Raw genomic sequence first — 18,900 nt, forward strand, 5'->3', positions numbered from 1 at the left:
TAAACTGCCTAGATTGAAGACACGTTGGAAGATAGTTGTCCAGCATATACTCTGGTGATCGACGCAGGGTTCTTGCATGTACTGGGTTTAATTCTCATTGGAGCAGACCTCCATTGCCTGCAGGAAGGTTGGGCCATGCAGGAGCGGGAACAGAGGGCGCCAGACTGATAACATCGAATACATCGAATACATCATCAAGCCCTTGGCCCGCATCTGGGGGTGATAGGTTTCCCAGAGACGCCGTCCATGATGGGTCGTGGCCCATTCTGCGGGAGGTTCAGCCAGGGAGGAAGTAGTGTTTCTGATGGATGAGGATGAGGTGCGCTGGCTGTCACGAGGTGAGGTTTCAGCGCCTACGATCGTATCCTCTGCTGTGGGGAAATTGGGCTCAGCTGACCTTGAGCCATCCAAGTCGTTGACTCTGCATGTTTCACTGTCCTGATGAAACAGTCGTCACTTGAGCTACCGACGAACTGGCAGTCCTCGTTCGAGTGTGCAGTCAAGGAACCAATTCCAGATGTATTGAGTGCAGATTCCAATACCATTGTGTTTATATCAACGTAACCGTGAGATTTTTTCTTTAAAGCTCGATTGTTTCCACAGAAATCGTCCATCCCACGGCGTCCATGGGTCATCGAGACGTGCTGAGTCATGGGAGAAGGCCAACAATAGCGGCCACAAGGTCGAAAATCTCGGAAATTAAGAAATCTCTCGGCTACGGTCGAAAGGTGATGAAGGAAAATAGGCCACGGCCATCCCATTGATGGTCTAGCGCTGTTCTCTCGAATCCGAGAACAAACACATGGACGACCGGAGTTTTCCGTGAGGATTTTCATAAAGTCTATCTGACGTAGAATGAAGGAAGGGAGAGAGAGCTGTAGAAACAAAGAAACTTCACGTATCCCTCCCAGCCAAGTAAAAAAAAAAGAGCGAAGATAGCGAAAAGGTTGACTGTCAAAGGAACCACACCCAGTGCCTAGAATAAGAAAAGACTTTTACCAATGCCAACCTGGAGACACCCAATGTAGCCCAGTAGTGAAAGGCAAAGGAAAATAGGCCGTACTAGGAAAACCGTCAAAGAGGAAAAAAAAAATCCGAATGTCATACCGCATTCAACTAAACACCAGGAAGGTGACTGCCTAAGAACAAACTTTTCGAACCGAGGGATATCAGGATCAGAGATAGGGAGAAGATGTAGGGGCAGAGAGGGTAAAAGATGGGAACAAATAATGATAAAAGAAAGGAAAAGTCGTCAAAAACGTGCGTCCAAGATTTCCGAGAAGACAAAGAGTGAACACATCAATTAAGACTTGTTCTCCTCGACAGCGGCCTCCTTGGCGGCTTCCTGGGGCTTGGGTTCGGTGGTCTCACCATCACCCTTGTTCTTCATGTACTCATCGTAGACGTTAAGGGCCTCATCAACCTTGCCGCGGAGAGCCTCCTCATCATCAAGCCTGAAAGATAAAATGTCAGCAAGACATTGTCATAAAAAACGAAAGAAAAGTGCAACTTACAGGCCAAGCAGCTCAGCGTTATCCATCTCAAGAAGCATACCAGTGATCTTGCCAGCAAGTTCGGGTTGCTGAGCCTGAATCTTAGGGTAAAGGGCCTCGCCGAGCATCTGCTTCTGCTGAGCGGGGGGAGCAGCGAGGAGAGCCTGATTGGCAGAGGCGGGTTCGCCACCAGCGGGCTGACCGCCGGGGGCGGGCTGGCCACGACCACCACCACGACCCATCTGAGGACCACCACGGCTGAAGCCGGGGCCACCACGCATGTTCATGGGCATACCGGGAACACCACGGCCACCGCCGCCACGTCCGAAAGCCTGGGGCATAGGGTAGCCCATGCCGTTAGGAATGCCACCAGGAGCCTGCATGCCCATGGGCATACCCTGGAAGTTAGGAGGAAGCTGCTGGTTGGGGGGCATGCCACGGCCACCCTGGGGGAAGGGACCGGGGTACTGAGGACGTCCGGCGGGCATGTTAGGCATGGGCATACCGCCCTGGGGGGCGAAGGGCATGCCTCCACGCTGTCCAGGGGGCATGAAGCCCTGCTGGCCAGCACCGTAGAAGACGGCGGGCTGCATGAACTAGTGAAAGTTAGTAACTGAGTAGATACTGATCATGAAAATTGTGACTTACAGGCTGGGGCATACCGGCAGCGGCGGCGGCCTGCTGCTGACGAATGGTGTTACGAGCCTGGATGCTGGCCTCAAGCTGGCTGCGGCGGACATCCTTGCGCTGAGCGAGAGCAACGTAGAGGGGCTTGGCGTTGACCATGCGCTGGTTCATCTCGGTAACGGCCTTGGAGGCCTCATCGGGGCTGCTGAAGCAGACGAAACCGAAACCCTTGCTCTTGCCGAAGGCCTTCTTCTCGGCCTTCTTCTCCTCAGAGGCCTCACCCTGCTCCTCGGTCTTCTTCTCCTCAGTGGTCTCTTCAGTCTTGACCTCAGCGGTCTCCTCGGTCTTCACCTCCTTCTCCTCGGAGCCCTTGGTCTCCTTATCCTCGGCCTCGGGGGTGGGAGAGCGCTCAGCGGCATCACGCATAACCTTGGCGGAAGTAATGGTACCGTAAGGAGTGAAGAGATCACGGAGCTTCTCATCATCAATGTCGTCGGTCAAGTTCTTGACGTAGAGGTTGACACCCTGATACTTGGAGGCCTTCTCCATACGGGCAGCCTCGTACTGCTTGCGCAGCTCCTCCTCACGCTCGTGCTTCTTCTGGGCACGACCAACGTAAAGCTTCTGGGTCTTGACTTCCTTCTCGTTCATCTCGGCCACGGCGGCCTCGGCGCTCTCGTGGTTGGCGTAGTTGACGAAACCGAAGCCGCGGCTCTTGCCATCCTGGTCGTGGCTGAGAGTGGCGGAGGTGATCTCACCGAAGGCCTCGAACATAACGCGGAACTCGTCGTCGGTGATCTCGAGATCGATGTTCTTGATGTAGATGTTGGTGAAGTTGGCCTTCATCTCCTCGAACTTGCTCTGACGGTCCTTCTTGGAGATGTGGTGGCCGACGAAGACCTTCTTGTCGTTCAGCAGCATGCCGTTAACGTGCTTGATGGCGTTGTTGGCAGCTTCGGCAGTCTCGTAGTGGACGAAACCGTAACCCTTGGAGTTGGCGAACTCATCCTGGGCGACCTTGCAGCTGAGAATGTTACCAAAGGCAGCGAAGGTGTCGTGGAGAGCCTTGTTGTCAATGGCGTTGTCGAGGTTCTTGATGAAGACGTTGCCCTGGCCAGTCTTGCGCAGAGCGGGGTCACGCTGGGACCACATGATACGGCAAGGCTTACCCTTGATGAGAGTGTAGTTCAGGTCCTCAAGAGCACGCTCACCGTCAGCGGTGTTGTTGTAGTTGACGTAGGCGTAGCCCAGGGAGCGGCGGGTGACGGCATCGCGGCAGACACGGATAGAGGCGACCTGACCAATAGAAGAGAAGAGCTCGTAGAGCATAGCCTCGGTCACAGAGGGGTCAAGCTCGCCGACGTAGAGGGAAGCCGAGTGGGGCTGGTTGTTGGCAGCATCACCGGCGGCCTCGGAAGTGGCCTCGACGGGAGCGCCATTAGCCTCAGGAACAGCGGCAACAACGTTGTCGGTGACAGGAGCGGTAGTGGGGGCTTCAGCAGACATAATGGCGACTGTTTTCACTAAGAGATGAAAAGTTTTAGCATGTGTATGCCGAGCCTATCGCGGAGAGGGGGAGGGGGAATCAAGAAGGCATATGAGACAAGGTCACACGGCAGTTGATGCAGTCTCTTTGGCAAGCAACCAAGGGGAAAATGAGAAAAAGGAGGGGTGAATCAATGACAGAGGGAGGGGTGCCATACAGCAAATTATCCACGAAACAAAGAGTTCAGAGAAATTTCACTTGAGCAGAAGAGCACTGGGAGTGGGTTAGCGGGGAGGGAAATCGAAGTATAATACATGCGCCGGAGAGAGAAGAAGAAGCATAGATGAAACGGTTCTCAATAGAGTGTTAAAGGGAGGACAAAAAGCAAAATGACTAACCAGGTGAAAATGAAGACGATGGAGGCGTTGAAAGAAAATCTTCCACACAACACACCGCACAATCGGGGATGAGATAAGATAACTGGAAAAAGTCTTTTTCTGGGTTTTTCGTGTTTTTTTGAGATTTTGTATCTTTCGATTAAGGATTCGAAAAGAAAAGGAAGACTTTTCCCTAAAGAGAGAGAGAACAAATATGGAGGGGGAGGTTGTAAGGGAAGAAAAAAAAGTCGAGCCGTTCAAAAGCAATTGGTTCTGGAAAACTCAGAGGCTGCACGAGATGGGGACACTAGTCCTATTTGGGACGGGGTTGCCGCTTTAAGGGCTTATCAAGTATAACCTCGGATGGACCGAAGTACATTACTTTCAAAATGTGATCTTTTCAAAAGAAACCCCCCATGCTATGAATGCTAAGACTATTAATAAACACAGTTTCTACCGGAAATTTACACAAACCCCCGCCTCTCTAACTCAAATCAAACCCAGCTCCCGAACTCACTGCATACAAAAGCTTGCTCCTCAATGTGTCTGCGTCCGAGTACCGTGGCAGCTTGAGAAGATTCACACAAGTACTAGTACTCGGCAAACGTTCCTGGTCCTCGCTGGAGTCTCTAATACTAAAGTTGGGACGAAGGTGGCTGAATCCAAGCAATGGAGCTCGAGGGGTAGACGTCACGAACCGGATGACCTTCTGCCGCTCTTCGTTGGTCATCTCGTGCATGACCTGCCAGAACAGTGCAATTGTTGGATGTTCTAAATTGTCATCACCAATCACATATACGCCTCCGTAGAGGGTATTTCGTCGCAGGTCCTCCACGTCAATATCAGCCTTGTCTCCGCTCACTAACGTTTGTAACTCGGATTGATTGAACATGGATAGCCAGGCGGGTTGAACGATCTGGCCCAGACCTTGCAAAAAGGCGTTCGTCTGTAGAGCAGGTTGCAACTGTAGACGGTAACGAGCTACGTAGGAAATGTAGACCAATCTGTTCTTGTTGGTCACAGCAGTCTGTGAGCCATTTGGTTTCAACTCTGCGGTGACAGTGCGGTTGGCTCCACTGGGCATCCGAATTTTGTTGTTGATGGTGAAGTCGAGACCAAAGTCTTCCACGTTTCCGGGGTAGTTTTTAAGTTGTAACTAGTGGAATAAATTGGTCAGCTGCAGGTTCATTTAAAAACAATCCCGAGCTTGCCGGGCGACACTGCTTACCAAACCCTGGTACAACCCCTCATCAAGGTCCTTCAAATCGTTCAGGTTGGCACGATAGGATGATTCCTTCACTGCAGACCTAGAGCCTCCTGTCAAGGCCCACTTCAAGAGGAAGAATGGTGCAAAGTCGACATCGACCAAGATCCCCTCGTAAAGACACTTTCCAATGATCCGGCCGAGGAATTCATATCGTCGAAGAAGACCACGCACGTCATCCTGCCACTCTGGGCTTGAATTAGTGAGTCCAGCCTCACTGAGAACCTTTTTGAGTTGGTCAACTGCTATCGGGCTGGGATACAGCAGATGGTGATCATTTTCTGCAAACATGCTCTCATAGTCATCAGTCTTGAAAGCTTGACTGGTGATACTGGTCAGGAACTCCTTTGTCACACCGCCACCGTCAATGCCAGCTTCCATTGCTCCAAACTGGTCAATAAAACTGATCTGGATTGGCTCTTTGAGACCGTCACCTAAGCCATAGTATTGAGAGAACGCATCTTCAAACACACTCTCACGCCGGATGTCAGCGTGGTGTCGGGCCAAGATATCCGCTGCACCCTCAGGAGGTCCATTTATCATGGCGTTTTGGGCCACAGACAAGCGCCAAGACTCAGGATCGACGAAGCCCTTCCGGCGACGCTGTTGATCCCTAAATATAAATTGACGGAAGATCTGCACTCTCGTGGCAAATGGGATGAAGAAAGGCATATTTCGAAGAATCTCCAGCCGTGGCGCAATGGCGGCCAGAGCATTGTTATGAGCTTGTCTTCGTTGGCTATTCCGCATGGCTTGAATTTGAATTAGTCGCCGCGCATGGCTATTGCCGACGAGGGGAGAAGGCTCTCGGTATTCAGCGTCAAGAAGATCAGGCTCAGACTCTTCATCGTCGTCCTGGAATTCATGTCGTTTCTCCTCTTCTGCCACAACGGCTGGGATAAAGCCTTCCATGTCGAATCGATCTGTCATCAGCCAATGATTTTGAGGGAGGAATTTGCGACGAGAACTAAAAGCGTGTCAGCTGGAGTGCCTACATCATGGCGAAAAGAACATTTCAACCTACTCTCGCTCATGCAGCATTCTGAGTAAACCTGTAACCAAGCCTTTGAAATAGTCGAGCGGGATACCTATCACACCAGGAAGATCATTGATTTCCTTCTTAGCCTCCACTTCGGTGCGGTCGATTGACCCAGAAACTTGAGTCGTGTTGTTAAAATAACTTCTCAGATCCACAGCGGATGATAGAACAGGCCCTTTCTTGGTCAGGTCGGCAATATTCCAGTAGAGGGTGAAAGCGAGGTTTTTAAGGAAAATGGTCATATCTTTGATATCCTGAAGGGGCAGTGCACTCTCTTTTGTCCACGAAGACAACACATTCGGTGAAGCTGCATATGGCGACGCGCTCGAGAAAAACTCTTCGTCATCCATGACTTTCAAAAGGAATGTGTAGAGCTCGAAAAAGAGGAGAATGATCGTCCACTCCTGCTCTTGATCCTCTGTATCCCCACCTTGCGGCAGTTGCAGCAATGGAAGAACTTGCGTCGAGTCCTTGCTGATGGTGTGAAAGATCTGACTCGATTTCGATGCCTGCCAAAAGTACTTGATGGCCGGTATTTTCGCGCCTGGTTCGCCAGCAGTCAGGCCTGCTGAGGGTGCCGAGCCCAGGTATAACCACATTCGAATGTCGTCTCCACGCCGAGGGAATACCCTCAGCAAGTTCAAAGCATAGGTAGCCAGGATTTTGGCTTCTTTTGAAGCATTGTATTCGTTGTTTGATACATCTGTGTGAGAAAGGTGGAATGTTCTGATGCGAGAGAGTAGTCCCGTGATGCTACTTTGGTTGACCAGGCTACTGACTTGATCTGCAACGAACTGATCCAAACAAGGGGCCCTGACTGGATCCAGGCCATTTTCGTCCACCTCAAAGCACCTTGTCAGGTAGATAGATGTCGAGTTAAGCAACCCAGAAACGACATTCAAGAATGCGAGGTCAGGTGCTTGTAGGTTGGCTTGGCCAGGAAGCGCATATCTGTGAAAGAAGATCAAGTACGCGAGCAGCCAAAGTCGACCCTCAATACCCTCGACATCGTCGGTAGAAAGACGTTCTTTGGTCATAGGAATACATGATTCGATTGCAGGCGCCAGTAGTTTGTAGTTGATTTTGTGCGCCAATCCATCAAGCTCACCAAGGTAAGCAGGCAAATTTGGAATGGTGAGATACGACATGGCAAGGGCCTCGTAAGCTGCCATGGTTTCTGAGGTGATTGGTCTCAGAAGAGCCAGGACAGCATTTGTGACATGCTCCGGTGACGGGGTGCCTCCGAAAAGCCCAATGTTCTTTGTCAAGAGTGCCATCGTTTCATAATATTGTTGGGCGATTGTTGCCATCTTCTTTGGGATCAAGTCAACAAGGAATACTATCGTCCGAAGGAGAGGCAGAACTGCTGCATCATGGGTCGGACTGTCCCTCGATGAGCCGAGGGCATGGAGAATAGCGACTGCCAGCCGTTTCAACAGCTCGGTCCAGTCATTTTCCGTAGCGATTGTAGGGAGAAAATGGAAGGTCTCCTCGAAGACATTGCAGAAGTATACCAGACGTAGAACATCTTCCTTATTTCTTACCAATCCCACAAACTGAACCAGAAGCCTGAGCTGGTCCAAACATTGCTCTGCTGTGGGATATGGTGGCGCGGAAAGACGTGCTAGACACTCCAGACGCTCAAGCTCCGTCATTGGGCCCCGATCATCGTCAAGTCCAAGGGCACTAGTAACCCTATTCCACTCAAAGGTATCCCATTCAGACTTCCAGCCCTTGTATGTTCTTTTCCTACTTTGATAACCCCGCCAAACTCGCTGGACGGTGCGAGATGCAGTCTGTCGATCTCTCTCATGCTGTCTCAGGGCTCGCTCTCGTTGGGCAATGGCGACTGCGCTCTCGGGGTTCGCAACATGTGGTGTTTGTCTAGTTTGCGGGTTTCCGGGAAATGCAACGAAGGGATTGGTGGCTCGGCCACTGAGGTTCACCTGCCGCGGGCGACGAGAATTGCCCGTGAAAGATTGAAACATAGCTGCAGAAGGAGCTGCCTGATGGAGAGATGTTCAGCTAGATTAAATGGACCTTCTAGATTCAGATAAGCAAAACAACACGAGCCCGCATCGCCGTTGGGTGAGAAAGGTGAAAGGTGAAGAACTATGACATCGCTGTCGCTGTCGGGTGCCGATACGGGGGAGCATGGCGGGCTTATCGGACTTGAGCACAGACCACATTTCCACGAGGCCTGTCTCGATTGCCACTGCTCAGCTGGAAGGCATTGTAAGTAGAGTAGCAAGTTATGTAGTTTGAAAAAAAACACATTGCCAAATTTTATAGAACTACTGGTACGACTTCTAATTTAAAAACAGACACATTTCAGAGAAAAGATGTGCCAACAAACAATTACCCAAAGAGGCGAGACTGCTCAAACACCTTTTTTTGTGATCTGATATTCATGGAATTTATCGAAGTAGTACACAATGGTTCCTGTCTCGAACCCATATGGTACACTTCCACTGACGCATTGGGGTTCTCTGTGTTCCAAATGAAGTTGATGTTGTAGAGACTATATTACATGGGATATATTCAATCAACCAGCTTGGGGCAGATTGATCAGTGAAGTTGTTGAGTGATGCCGAAGGTAGTTGTGAATGGTATGCTGGGCCGCTGGCATAAAGATTGGAGAGTACGTCCAAGTGCCTGGGCTTCTGCGTGCTCACATTCAGTTGAAAACACCAAAAAATTCCCCGCTGTGCGGTTTCAGTCTTTGATGTCTAAAAAAGGGTTTTGGAGGGCTTGGGCTTGGGCGTCTTGGGCATTTGGGCCAGCTCTTGGATCTCAATCTGCACAGTCTGCTTGAGCTGCGGCGTCGGCTTGATCTCGATCTTCTCGATCTTCTCGGTGTACGGTTGTGCTAGCCGGGCATCTTCGGCTTCAGCGGTCTCGGCCCACTTTTCCAGATAGTCCTTGCCCTCAAAACCTCTGATCACAGTAATCTTTCGGCCATTTCTCTCGATATCTTGAACGTAGTTCGACGGTGTCTTGCGCATGTGTTTTGTGATGAAGGGGGCGAGCTATAGCCATGTTAGCAAACTCGCATTTCAGTCAACGAGCATCAAATAGTTCTGGATGCTCACGGTGAATGGCTCCTTCGCAGTCTCAGCAGTGTAGCGCCTCCCAGGAATTTCGAGCTTTTCTGCAGGCATATACACACGGTGCTTTGTCAAATCGGGCCTGTAGGTGCCTCTCTTGTCGAAATGACCCATGGAGCCGGTCCGGTTTCCCTTGTAGTAGCCACCATTGACCTGCTTGGTGGTCAAGCGCAAACGCACCATCATAGGCTGCGTGGGCTTGAACATTATGACAACAATTCTGTGGCCTTGAAGTTGGAATAGAAGGGGGATAAAAGCGATTCGAGTTGTCTCGGAGGAAGTTGGGAGACAAAACTCGACGAATGAACGGGTCGCGCTAATCTCCGCGCCGAGAACTTTTTTTCCCGGCAGAAAAAAAGTTCAACACCATCTACACCCCTCTTGAAAGCAGCCATCAGATTATTTGGTGCTTTTTTAAGTACTGTCTGAAACTTCTTTATTAGTCAAGAATTTGATTTCTTGGCTCATACGCCACTATGCCTCGCAGCCAGACTCAGAAGCAGGGTCCGAAAGACCGCACTGCGCAGAAACAAGCACCGAAGCGGAAAAGCACTCGGTCGCTAAATGCGCTGTCCATTGCAGAGAAAACAATCCACACTAAATTGGGTGTTAAGCGCAGTCGTCTTGGAGCCTACGATGATGGCACCTTCAACCGCAAAAGGAACACCGGCGGCGATGACGACGAGAACGACGAGGAGGATACCGCTGCCCAATACAAACGCCGCAGAACTGAGGACACTGGAAGTCTTGATGGTGGCAGCGACAGTGAGGGACACGAATGGACACTTGGACAAGTGAACAGCGATAACGACAGCGAATTGGACAGCGACGAAGCTCTCGGTGAGAGCGACGAAGAGCGATTCGAGGGCTTCACTTTCCGCGCATCCAAGTCCAAATCTCAACCAAACAAAGCGGTACCCAAACCAAAGAAGCCTACAGAGATCAGCTTGTCTGAGGATGTCGACGAGTCGGATGAGGAATCTGACGGTGAAGACTACGACGAGGACGATGATCTGGGAGAAGATGCCATTGATCTCACGACCGCCTGGGATATGAATGTAGCAGCCGAGGAGGAGGAGGCTCAGGAAGCAGCTAAGAAAGCCAAGCGGGCTGCGAAATACGATAGTGACGAGGATTCTGGGTCAGAGGGGGACAGTGAAAGCGATGCCAGCGACGACGGGCTTTCTATCTCAGACGAAGATGTTGATGCGGATCCACACGGACTTTCGAAACTAAAAGACTTCGTCCAGTCTATGGAGACCGAAAAACCTACTAAACGTACTCAAAAGTCACAAGAACAAAACAAGCACTCAGAATACGGCTTGACATCCGCCAACAAATTGACTGTCGCCGATCTCCTACCCTCAATCACGGACTCTCGCCTCAAGAACTCGCTTAAACATATCGACTCTGTCGTCCAGGCATCGAAATCGGGTATTCCCGGCAAGCTAGATGCTCCTCTGGCTAAACGCCAACAGGACCGAATTGACCGGGCTGCTGCCTATGAGAAGAGCAAGGAGACTTTGAACCGATGGCTCGAAACCGTCAAGGCAAACCGCAGAGCCGAACATCTTTCCTTCCCGCTACGTGATCCTGATGCCGAGCAGACTCACCGCATGGAAGCTGCCAAGCCACAGACAGACCTCGAAAACGCCATCCAGAACATTCTTGTGGAGAGTGGGCTGGCTGAGGCCGAGGGCAAGTCAGCCGAGGACCAGATCCAGAGTTTCGAAGAATTGCAAGCCCGCAATCTTCCGATTGAGGAGATCCAGGCTCGGCGCGCAGAGCTCCGCAAGCGACGTGACCTGCTTTTCCGAGAGGAAGTGCGCGCCAAGCGCATCAAGAAGATTAAGAGCAAATCTTATCGCCGCGTTCACCGGAAAGAGCGCGAGAAGATGGAGCAACAAGAGCAAAATGCACTCATGGAAGCCGGCGTGGACATGGCCGACATGGACCAGGAGAAGAATGAGCGTTTGAGAGCCGAAGCTCGCATGGGCTCCAAGCATCGTGAAAGCAAATGGGCCAAGGGCTTGAAGCAGACCGGTCGCACGGCCTGGGATGAAGAGGCTCGCAATAGTGCAGCTGACTTGGCCCAAAGAGAGGAGGAGCTACGGAAGAGAATCGAAGGCAAGCGTGTTTCTAATGGAGACGATGATTACTTGGGCTCTTCAAGCTCCGAGTCAGATGATGAGGACCCTTGGAACGAAGAAGGCTCCGATATAGAAAGACAAAAGATCGAAAAGAAGCTGAAGGCTCTCGAGGGCGGCGATGATGCTAGGGATGGTGTCAAGGGACGCCATGCTGACCTATTCGAAATGAAATTCATGAAAAATGCCGACGCCGCCCGCAAAGAACAGAATGATGCAGAGCTTCGCCAACTCAATCGTGAACTCCACGGAGAAGATTCTGTGTCCGAGGCAGAGTCGGAGGTCGGTCGACGGAAGTTTGGCCAGTCAAAGAAGCCCGAGGTCAAATCTGGCGCAAAGCAGGTGCCCAAGAATGAGTTTGAGGAGAAGCTGGATTCCGATGATGAAGCTGCACAGGCTGCAGGATCAGACGATGATGTTGACATTGTTGTCAACAGCACCTCGAAGCACAAGGCAGAAGCTCCCGGCAATAAGAAGGGTTCACAATCTTCACGCGACTATTCCGATCAGCAAAAGGATGCTCCCGCGGAAGAGGAGAACCCTTGGCTGATTCAGACCGAACGGACCAATCGTCGCCGAACTGCGCCAGATGCCCAAGAGAGTATTGACATTTCACTCGATGCTCCCCAGCCCGAAGTTGCCCCGGCGAAGCAGCAGAGCAAGAAGCAAAAGAACGCCAAGTCAAACCTGGCGAAACAACAATTCGACGAGAACGACAGCGATGATGAGGAGAAGGTGCCCGTCTTGCTTAAGAACCACGACCTCGTGAAGAGAGCCTTTGCCGGCGATGAAGTTGTCCAAGAATTTGAACAAGACAAGATGGACACTATTAAAGACGAAGGCGACCAGGTTGTGGATAACACACTCCCAGGATGGGGTAGTTGGGCCGGCGAAGGTGTCAGCAAGAGACAGCAAAAGAAGCAAAAGCGAGACCTGACTACTGTGGCGGGCGTGAAGCCCCATCAGCGTAAGGACGCAAAGCTCGATCGGGTCATTATCAACCAGAAGCGAGTGCAGAAGGTAAGTCCAGTCTTGTTCCTACACTCAAAGACGGACATCTTATTAACTTTCCACTCTAGAACAAGAAGTACATGGCTAGCCACTTGCCGCATGAGTTCGAGACCAAACAGCAGTACGAACGATCCCTGCGGTTGCCCCTGGGCCCCGAGTGGTCTACAAAGGAAACCTTCCAGAGTGGCACCAAGCCTCGTGTCATGATCAAGCAGGGCATCATCAAGCCCATGTCGAAGCCCATGCAATGAATGCCAATATCTTCTTTCACTTCATATATGCCATGTTCAATGTCAGCACCTAATGCGACCCTTTTTTTTGCGGCGCCTTTTGAATTAAAAAGCATTCTCATTCTTGCTGTCTTCCGGCTACTACAGGTGACTAGGTGCATAATAAAGTAGTTCATGTAGTTCAACGTTCAAACTTCCTATCACCTCGCAATCATTTTTGACATGGACTGATGTTCTTACACAGAATTCTAAGTAGCTTTCGTTACAGCTTACCTGGACAATGTTTGTAGATGGTCTAGGGCCTCGACCTTGGAATGTTAGCACTGACTATGGAGAAACCATTCATATATGTTCCATAATTCCACTAGAGTAACTGAACAGCACCCATGTATAATCTGGTTCATATTGAGTCATTTTCAAGGTCTTTAAACAATTTGGATCTGAACACCTTCATATTTATTTTGCATCTTGTCATGGATTCTACTCCGCCTGGGCGATCGCTTGGCAAGGCCTGGATTTGAAATCCCCCAACTTACGAGGTAATGTTCACCTCCATCTCCCAATTGTCACCATTTCCCTGGGGAACTCTATCCCATTTAATTTAGTGAGTAGATTTTGGTCGTTCCGGTGATTCCCGCACACATTCTTAGAGGTGGGGAACGCACGCGGACTCGGCGTGATGTCTGTTGCGCCCTACATTGTTGAGCCAGACATGATCCCCAACTCCCGTCATTCCCCTTGGCTAAATATTGTACAATGCTAATTTTGATGAAGATCGGCATTCTGTGGAATCTATCTGCGGGCCATTCACAACAAACCAGCCCGTGTGTTGTCCCAATCTGGACCTGAGTGTTTGAGCTCCGAGGGGGGTATAGTCCTTCTCCTGGAATTCTGAGTACATACTTGTAAGTCTGTTTTCCTCCAGATTAGTCTGTCTGTCCCTTTGCCAGCTTTTATCTTGCGTGTTGGATCCCTCCAAAGTTGTCTGCCCCCAAGTAATTCACATCCGATTGGATTGAATTGAGGAAGAGCACGCAGACTTCCTACAATCTTGGTGACAAGATCCGACTTTGAATCATGGACTCACGCTTGAAATGGAAGGCTACAGGCTTGCTGACTTGGCTTCTAGCCACAGAAATAGCCTACTGTCTCCCGCAAGTAGGAACTGGGGTAGAAATTGCCATACAGCCCACATCTACCGAACCTACAGGTGCCTTTGAGACTCAGTATCCACCTTCAGACAGTGAAGACAGGCTGCTCATTCCCAACTCCCACCCAGTATGTCTTGGAGAAATGTGCTATGTGGGATACATAACGTGTTGTTGACAATTTGGACTAGGTATATCGAGTAGCTTTGGAGCAAGACGGCCATTCATCGCAGCAGCCTTTTCCACAGTTTGACATTGTCCAACTCGTTGACGGCTTGGAAGACTTGTTGGGCTCAGATGATAGTACTACTAGACCAGCACCGACTGCGACTCAAGCGACAATATCAGCAAAACAGCCTGAAAACTCAGCACCAGCTCTTACAGCTGTATCTGTGACAGACTCACCGCAGGCCAACACAAGTGCTACTGTGGCACACGGTAAGATTGAACCTGAAATCTTGTAGCACATTGAACATATTCTAATGCTTAGCAGAGCCCGTTCACATACTTTCTTCGCCCACAGTCACATTAGATTCCACTGAAACCATGCACGGCCAGGATATCTTCCAGCCGGTCGCGACTGGTCCTGTCCCTGCTAATATTAAGTCTCGACATGACCACCCACTGCCGAACAAGCACGTAAGATGATCCCAAATGCGACCACCGTACAAATCAAACAGGCTAACCTTGCGGCATAGGCCAATACTACTGACCCTATTGCGACGAATAAGTTCTACGCCGGCCTCTTCTTGGGCTCTCAGACTAATGCTACCTTCACTCAGCCCTACTCTCTGGCATGGTCCAAAGGAGGAGGCTCCCTGAAGAGCTGGGGTATGGGTGTTTCTCACATCCAGCCTCACATGCTCGCATATGGACCTCCGAACAACATGATCCCTGGGAGCCCAGTGCAGTTCTACATTAATCCAGTTGGCCTCCAACATCTGATCTTCTCTGCAGCCGAGCTTGACCAGTCCTCCATCATGACCGTCGAACAGCCAAAGGCTTTCTCAGCCCACGCTGTGATCCAGCGCTCCCCAGGTTCGACTCAGCAGATTACCTTCCCTGTTGTGCAAGGCATGGGTTACGCAACGGCTGTGTACAACTATCTGCAGCCCCTGATTGAAAGTGGCGTTTTCTTCCACAAGGTTGTCAACGCTGGTTCACCTAGGCCCGGCATCTTCAAGTACCAGGTTTTCCTTGAGGATGACACGACCTGGCTTGTCTATGCCACTCCGTTTGATGGCAAGGATCCGATGTTCAAGCTAGTCTCAAAGACCCATCTTCGCGGTCCGGAGGGCTTTAATGGAACTATTCAAGTCGCGAAGAACTCCGCAGGAAATTCTGGCGAGAAATTCTATGATAACTCATCCGGTGTCTACCCGGTGGCAGGAGAAATCTCCGGCTCTGTCACAGATGATGTGGGCAGCTATACGCTCTCATGGACCAAGGCTGGAAAGGATGTCGAAGGCACTCCTCTGATCATGTTCGCCCTACCCCATCACGTCCAATCCTTCGACCGTGCCACCCAGGGCCGTATCACCAATATTCAGCTTCGCACCACAACGAAGGGCAATTCCACTGCCGTGATCGGAGAAAGCTGGACTATGATCGAACAGAACCTCCCCATCGACATTGGATTTGCCCCGTGGTCAACCACTAATGGTAGCGTTCAAGAGCTCTCAGCCGCGGCTCAATATGCCATTCTCCAGGTTGCTCCCCACGAGCTCAAGCAGAACATTTCAGATCAAACAGATCTCAACAGTATGTACTACAGCGGCAAGGCGCTGAGTAAGTTCGCAACGCTAGTGTACACTGTCTATCAACTCGGCAACAATGTCGATCTAGCAACAGATGCCTTCCAACAGCTCAAGAAATCCTTTGATCTATTCATACAAAACAAGCAGCAATACCCACTCGCCTACGACGCCGTCTGGAAGGGCGTTGTCTCGACCGCGGGCTACAACGGCGACCTGAACCAGGATTTCGGAAACACCGCGTACAACGACCACCACTTCCACTATGGCTACTTCGTCCAAGCAGCCGCCATCATCGGCTCTCTTGATCCCAGCTGGCTGGCCGCGAATAAGGAATGGGTCAACATGCTCGTTCGTGATGCTGGTAACTCCGTTGCAGACGATCCCCACTTCCCATTCTCGCGCTCGTTCGATTGGTACAACGGTCACTCGTGGGCGAAGGGTTTGTTCGAGTCTTTCGATGGCAAAGATCAAGAATCTACATCGGAAGATACCATGTTTGCATATGCGATCAAGATGTGGGGACAGACCACCGGCGATGCTAGCATGGAAGCTCGTGGCAATATCATGTTAGGCATCCTAAGTCGGTCGCTCAAAAATTACTTCTTGATGGAGGATGATAATGTCAACCAGCCGGCGAACTTTATTGGAAACCGAGTAACTGGAATCGTAAGTACCGCTATCCTCATCGACAACCCAAACTCGACCCTGACAGACCAAAAACAGCTTTTCGAAAACAAGGTTGATCACACCACTTACTTCGGTGCCAGCCTCGAATTCATTCAAGGGTATACATCACCGTCCTGCTGTTCTTCCACTCCGAAGTATTGCTAACAAAACCCCTAGTATCCATATGCTACCCCTGATGCCACACACCCCCTTCACACGCCGAAAGGAGTTCGTGCACCAGGAATGGCAGGCAATGTTTGCTGAGAACGCCTCAACACCGGCCTCCAAGGTCGATGGTGGATGGAGGGGTGTGCTATACGCCAATCTGGCCCTCATCAATCCCAAAGCATCGTGGGAATTCTTTGCCCAGCCAAACTTCAACTACAGCTGGATTGATGGCGGTGCTACACGCACATGGTACCTGGCGTTTGCTGCTGGTAAGTCTCCTGGGTGGACTGTGATGTCTTTTTGGAAGCTAACAACTATTCTAGGTCTTGGTGGTGCTCCTTAGGGGCATTCAAGATCTTTTGTTTCTTCGCGGTGTGGAGTTGGGGTTGAAATTTGCTTTCCTTGATTATTTCTTTTGGCCCTGTGATATCCTTTTTTTTTTGGATTCTTTCTGTTTCTCAGATGATTCTACTGGGGTGGTTTGGATGTTTTCTTCGTAGCTATTTCTTGTGCTTTGCCGCGTATATATAGAACGGGATGACAGTTATTAGATAGGTACATACCTTATTCGATTCTAACTTGATTGCTTTCAGCAATGCTCAATGTGTAGTTTTTTTCGGGGCCACAAACATCTTCCTTCTCTCCTTTGGCGATTATGTATTCTGGACACGATTCAGGCCTTGGTGATGTTCAAATGTATTTGACCGAAAGCCCACACGGGCCGAAACTTGTATAGAATCCCAGTTTCTCATAATGAACATGGCATTGGGGTTCTTTCAACACTAAGCCTTCCTTGGCGTTATGCGTACGCCATCGAAATTTCAATCCTATGGAATCGAGATTAGCGCCATCGATGAAGTCTGACACCTTTGTTACTAGTTTCTATATGGAACCTGCATCCTCCCGAATCGTAAGATAAAATGACATATTGGCCTACTTTTAGTCAAAGTGGATGTTGCTAGATTAAAAAGAGAACCGTTGTTTCTACTTCTCTTGTAAGTAAGGGGATTTTTTACTTGGCTATAGGGGTAGAAAAGAAGCCAAAAATGCGGCGTTGATTCTAGGTTAAAAAGAGACGAGACAGTTTCAACTTCAGTTCGGGTATAATTCCTCTACATAGGATTGATTCGGAAATGATATCCGAAGTTTTTACACGCTGCTTTGTATGTTCACTTTCCTATTCAACAAAATAAACATCAAATCGTCAAAGCTCCCCTGTCCCAGAAACAGGAAGCTCTAAATCCACCACCCACGGCGCATTCCTCGCCTGATAATTAACCGTCACAATGCTCCCATTAACAAAAAGCGTCTCCTCCCCAACACGCAGCGGCCTGTCAGCCCCAGCACTAACGTCATAGAACGCGCCCCGATTCTCCAGCATATCCTCCGCATCAGTGGGTACATTTTCAAGCCTGACACCACCTCCACCTGCCTCATCATCCCACACCCCACGCTGCGCACCCCACCCTTCATGAATATGACCAAAGAGGTGCAGTCGTGGCTTTGCGCGGCGCGCGGCACGCAGAAGATGCTCACATCCAACATTCAAATCAGGCGGGACCTGGTCCATTACTCCGGCGGGCGGGCCATGTGTTAGCAGGATGTCAATAGCCGGGTAATCCGGGATTGGGTTTTGAGGCCGTGGAAGTGTAGCAGGGGCGGGGTTGTAGCGGTCTTCATCGCGGGGATACCCGAATGCCCAATTGTAGAATTCCGGTTGGTAGGGCGAAGCGTAGAGCGTGAATTTAGCACCTGTTGAGAGGGTAAAGGAGTGAATTCCTTCTTCTAGGTAGATTATTCCTGCTTTTCGGGCAGATTCGCTCGTCCAGAGGGATTTAATAGAGCGGGCGTAGGCTTTCAGGGAGTCTGGGTTTGGACTTTTGGCAGAGGAGGTGCGCAGGGTGGTCTGGAGGTTGTCGTCCGATAGTAAGATAGATTCTTTGCCTAGTTTCTCTGCGCGTTTGTGACGAGTATAGCCGAAGGTTGTGAAGTACTCTTCGTCTAGGGTTATGTCGTGGTTCCCTGCTATTACGAGTTTGAGCTCTGCGTCGGCATCGGTGAGCATGGCGATCATTGCTTCGTGCTCGACGCGGTACCCTACTTTTGTGAGGTCGCCGGCGTGGAGGAGGATATCTGCTTTAGGGAGGGGGTAACGATAGGCATAGTCGATTCTTTGGGATGGGTGTGGTGTGCTTGTATGGGTGTCTGATATCATGCAGATGCGGGTTTTGATGGTTGTCATGTTTGGTGTATGAGGGAAGGTTGGGCTGTGGGGGAGAGATGGATAAGCATCAAGCTTGGGCCCGGGAAGGACCCTCGGAGATCGCTCTTCCCTTGTATTTTCCGAGGCTCAACGCATTTGAGAAAAGAACAAAATGAA

The 18,900-nt window shown here is 50.4% G+C and overlaps 7 protein-coding genes across 7 annotated transcripts; 2 read left to right on the top strand and 5 right to left on the bottom strand.

Moving 5' to 3' along the window:
- Window positions 1-87: 87 nt before the first annotated feature.
- On the bottom strand, window positions 88-545 carry Pdw03_2506 (Transcriptional activator protein; the record flags this gene model as incomplete). Its single annotated transcript, XM_066100212.1, has 2 exons — window positions 88-421; window positions 475-545. 2 exons carry the CDS (start codon window positions 543-545, stop codon window positions 88-90), a joined length of 405 nt encoding a protein of 134 aa, XP_065955612.1.
- Window positions 546-1,303: 758 nt separating this feature from the next.
- On the bottom strand, window positions 1,304-3,626 carry Pdw03_2507 (Polyadenylate-binding protein; the record flags this gene model as incomplete). Its single annotated transcript, XM_014681766.1, has 3 exons — window positions 1,304-1,454; window positions 1,515-2,089; window positions 2,142-3,626. 3 exons carry the CDS (start codon window positions 3,624-3,626, stop codon window positions 1,304-1,306), a joined length of 2,211 nt encoding a protein of 736 aa, XP_014537252.1.
- A 234-nt stretch (window positions 3,627-3,860) lies between these two features.
- Pdw03_2508 (IQ calmodulin-binding region) lies at window positions 3,861-8,274 on the bottom strand (the record flags this gene model as incomplete). The annotated part of the gene is made up of 5 exons (XM_014681767.2): window positions 3,861-3,879; window positions 4,005-4,043; window positions 4,508-5,139; window positions 5,212-6,214; window positions 6,272-8,274. 5 exons carry the CDS (start codon window positions 8,272-8,274, stop codon window positions 3,861-3,863), a joined length of 3,696 nt encoding a protein of 1,231 aa, XP_014537253.2.
- A 741-nt stretch (window positions 8,275-9,015) lies between these two features.
- On the bottom strand, window positions 9,016-9,600 carry Pdw03_2509 (50S ribosomal protein YmL27; the record flags this gene model as incomplete). The annotated part of the gene is made up of 2 exons (XM_014681768.1): window positions 9,016-9,315; window positions 9,379-9,600. The coding sequence occupies 2 exons, from the start codon at window positions 9,598-9,600 to the stop codon at window positions 9,016-9,018; spliced, it is 522 nt and encodes a 173-aa protein (XP_014537254.1).
- Window positions 9,601-9,869: 269 nt separating this feature from the next.
- Window positions 9,870-12,802, top strand: Pdw03_2510 (Small nucleolar ribonucleoprotein complex subunit Utp14, putatrive; the record flags this gene model as incomplete). The annotated part of the gene is made up of 2 exons (XM_014681769.1): window positions 9,870-12,560; window positions 12,620-12,802. 2 exons carry the CDS (start codon window positions 9,870-9,872, stop codon window positions 12,800-12,802), a joined length of 2,874 nt encoding a protein of 957 aa, XP_014537255.1.
- Window positions 12,803-13,061: 259 nt separating this feature from the next.
- Window positions 13,062-16,863, top strand: Pdw03_2511 (Endo-1,3-beta-glucanase Engl1; the record flags this gene model as incomplete). The annotated part of the gene is made up of 12 exons (XM_066100213.1): window positions 13,062-13,097; window positions 13,203-13,385; window positions 13,556-13,605; window positions 13,657-13,686; window positions 13,911-13,939; window positions 13,992-14,059; window positions 14,121-14,367; window positions 14,423-14,568; window positions 14,628-16,352; window positions 16,410-16,471; window positions 16,530-16,789; window positions 16,844-16,863. 12 exons carry the CDS (start codon window positions 13,062-13,064, stop codon window positions 16,861-16,863), a joined length of 2,856 nt encoding a protein of 951 aa, XP_065955613.1.
- Window positions 16,864-17,724: 861 nt separating this feature from the next.
- Pdw03_2512 (Ser/Thr protein phosphatase family protein) lies at window positions 17,725-18,762 on the bottom strand (the record flags this gene model as incomplete). Its single annotated transcript, XM_014681771.1, has 1 exon — window positions 17,725-18,762. The coding sequence occupies one exon, from the start codon at window positions 18,760-18,762 to the stop codon at window positions 17,725-17,727; it is 1,038 nt and encodes a 345-aa protein (XP_014537257.1).
- Window positions 18,763-18,900: the final 138 nt, after the last annotated feature.

Source organism: Penicillium digitatum, chromosome 1, assembly GCF_016767815.1.
Source record: "Penicillium digitatum chromosome 1, complete sequence".
In the NCBI taxonomy this organism is placed as follows: Eukaryota; Fungi; Ascomycota; class Eurotiomycetes; order Eurotiales; family Aspergillaceae; genus Penicillium; species Penicillium digitatum.